This window comes from Phoenix dactylifera, chromosome 8, assembly GCF_051530095.1.
Source record: "Phoenix dactylifera cultivar Ajwa chromosome 8, Ajwa_hap1_PhDact_Kaust_v1.1, whole genome shotgun sequence".
Lineage (NCBI taxonomy): Eukaryota > Viridiplantae > Streptophyta > Magnoliopsida > Arecales > Arecaceae > Phoenix > Phoenix dactylifera.
The window spans coordinates 9,710,660-9,712,186 of record NC_143197.1 but is presented as its reverse complement, the minus strand read 5'-3'; the positions used below and the strand labels follow the sequence as shown (position 1 = coordinate 9,712,186).

Sequence of the window (1,527 nt, the reverse complement as noted above, 5' to 3'; positions counted from 1 at the left end):
TAAAATAAACACCAGAACTTATAGCATATTCTATAAAAGTTGATCACTTTTCATCCAAGACGACAATAGCAATTAACAAGCCTAACACCATCATCACTAGCAGCAGTACATAATCCCATATAAGCATTATATAATTACTCAAACTTAGAGCAAAATACGCACTCAAGACTAAGTAAAGGAGCAAGCTTCATTATCAAACATACATCGGCCTCTCGGTCCACGCCCCCGAGACATGCCCATTCTCGCAGACATAAGCCCGGACCACCGGCTCCCCATCATCATGAAACCCAAACACCCTCCTCAAGCAAAATGCCGAGTGGAGATCCCAGGCCTCATTGCAAGAACAGAAGGCACAGTCCAGCTCAATCGTCCCCCGATTCGAGTCGCTGATCGTCCTCCACACCCTCGACCGCTTGAAATTCTTGAACACCCCTCTGAACAGCATGTACCTCCGCTTCTCCTCGACGTGGACACAGCCGGGCCACTCGCAGATATAGAGGCAGTCGCCTCTGAACCGGCTGGCCAGGAGCTTGTTCCCCTGTTCCCGGCTTAGGGTCCAGGACCCGGAGGCGAGGTGGGCGTCGACGGGGCCGACCCGCTGCTTCCTTCGCTTCTTCGAGGGCTCCCGGGGGATCAAGATCGGATTTTTAGCAGCGGAATCGGGGTCGGGGGGCGGAAAGGTGGGATTTTGGGAGGATTCGGAGGGGTCGTAGACTGTGTCGAAGTAGAGGTCGTCGAAGAGGGACCAGCAGGGGAGTGAAACGGGGTCATCGCCGGTGACCGGTGGTGGAGAGGGATCGGAGGCGGCTGCCGCGGCGGTGGCGGCGGTAGAGGGAGAATTGGGATGACGAGGGGGCAGGGAGAGGTCGGGGCCGATGTCGCGCTCGAGGCCGAAGTCGGAGTGCTCGAGGAGGACGCCGGCGCGGAGGAGGCCAGGGCAGCAGACAGAGAGCTTGTGGAGGGCGGCGGGGGAAGCGTCAGAGGGGAGGAGGTCGGCGGCAGCGGAGGGGAGGGCGCGGGCGCAGCGGGAGCGGCAGCAGACGCCGCGGACGAGGCCGGCGAAGCGGGCAGAGGTGCAGGCGAGGCGGGCCCAGTCGCGAGGGTCCGCCTCCAGCATCGCCAGGATATTCAGCACGATGTCCTCCGACAGAAGCGCGAAGGGCGACGCCGACGACGAGGACGAGGCGCTGGCCATTTTCGATTCTTCCACAAAATCTTGTTTGCTGTTTCTTTTCCCTTTTTCTATTTGGTTGGTTGAGGACCAAAAGGGGACTTGGGGTGGGATTTTGGGGGTTTAATCAGTTTAGGGATTTGATAGGTTGTTGTGATCGAGGAGGAGAAGGGAAGGAGAGAAGTGAGGAGGAGAGAGCGGTGATGGTGTGGGGGTTTTAGAGGCTATTATTTGATTTAATCTGCTAAGGTCGGTGATGGTTGGATTTTACTTCCTATATTTCTCTTTCCTTCTATGGGGGCCGGAAGAAGAGGAGCGACAAAAATGGTGGGGGCGAGAGAGAGAGAGAGAGGGGG

At 57.1% G+C, this 1,527-nt stretch overlaps 1 protein-coding gene across 1 annotated transcript; it reads right to left on the bottom strand.

Annotated features, from left to right (window-relative positions):
• On the bottom strand, positions 1-1,527 carry EID1 (F-box family protein). Its single transcript, XM_008802885.6, has one exon. It carries the CDS (start codon positions 1,193-1,195, stop codon positions 194-196), a length of 1,002 nt encoding a protein of 333 aa, XP_008801107.4. The 5' UTR covers positions 1,196-1,527; the 3' UTR covers positions 1-193.

What these genes read in the sequence shown, in the direction of transcription:
- EID1 (XM_008802885.6), bottom strand. Translation starts at nt 1,195, where the DNA reads ATGGCCAGCGCCTCGTCCTCGTCGTCGGCGTCGCCCTTCGCGCTTCTG.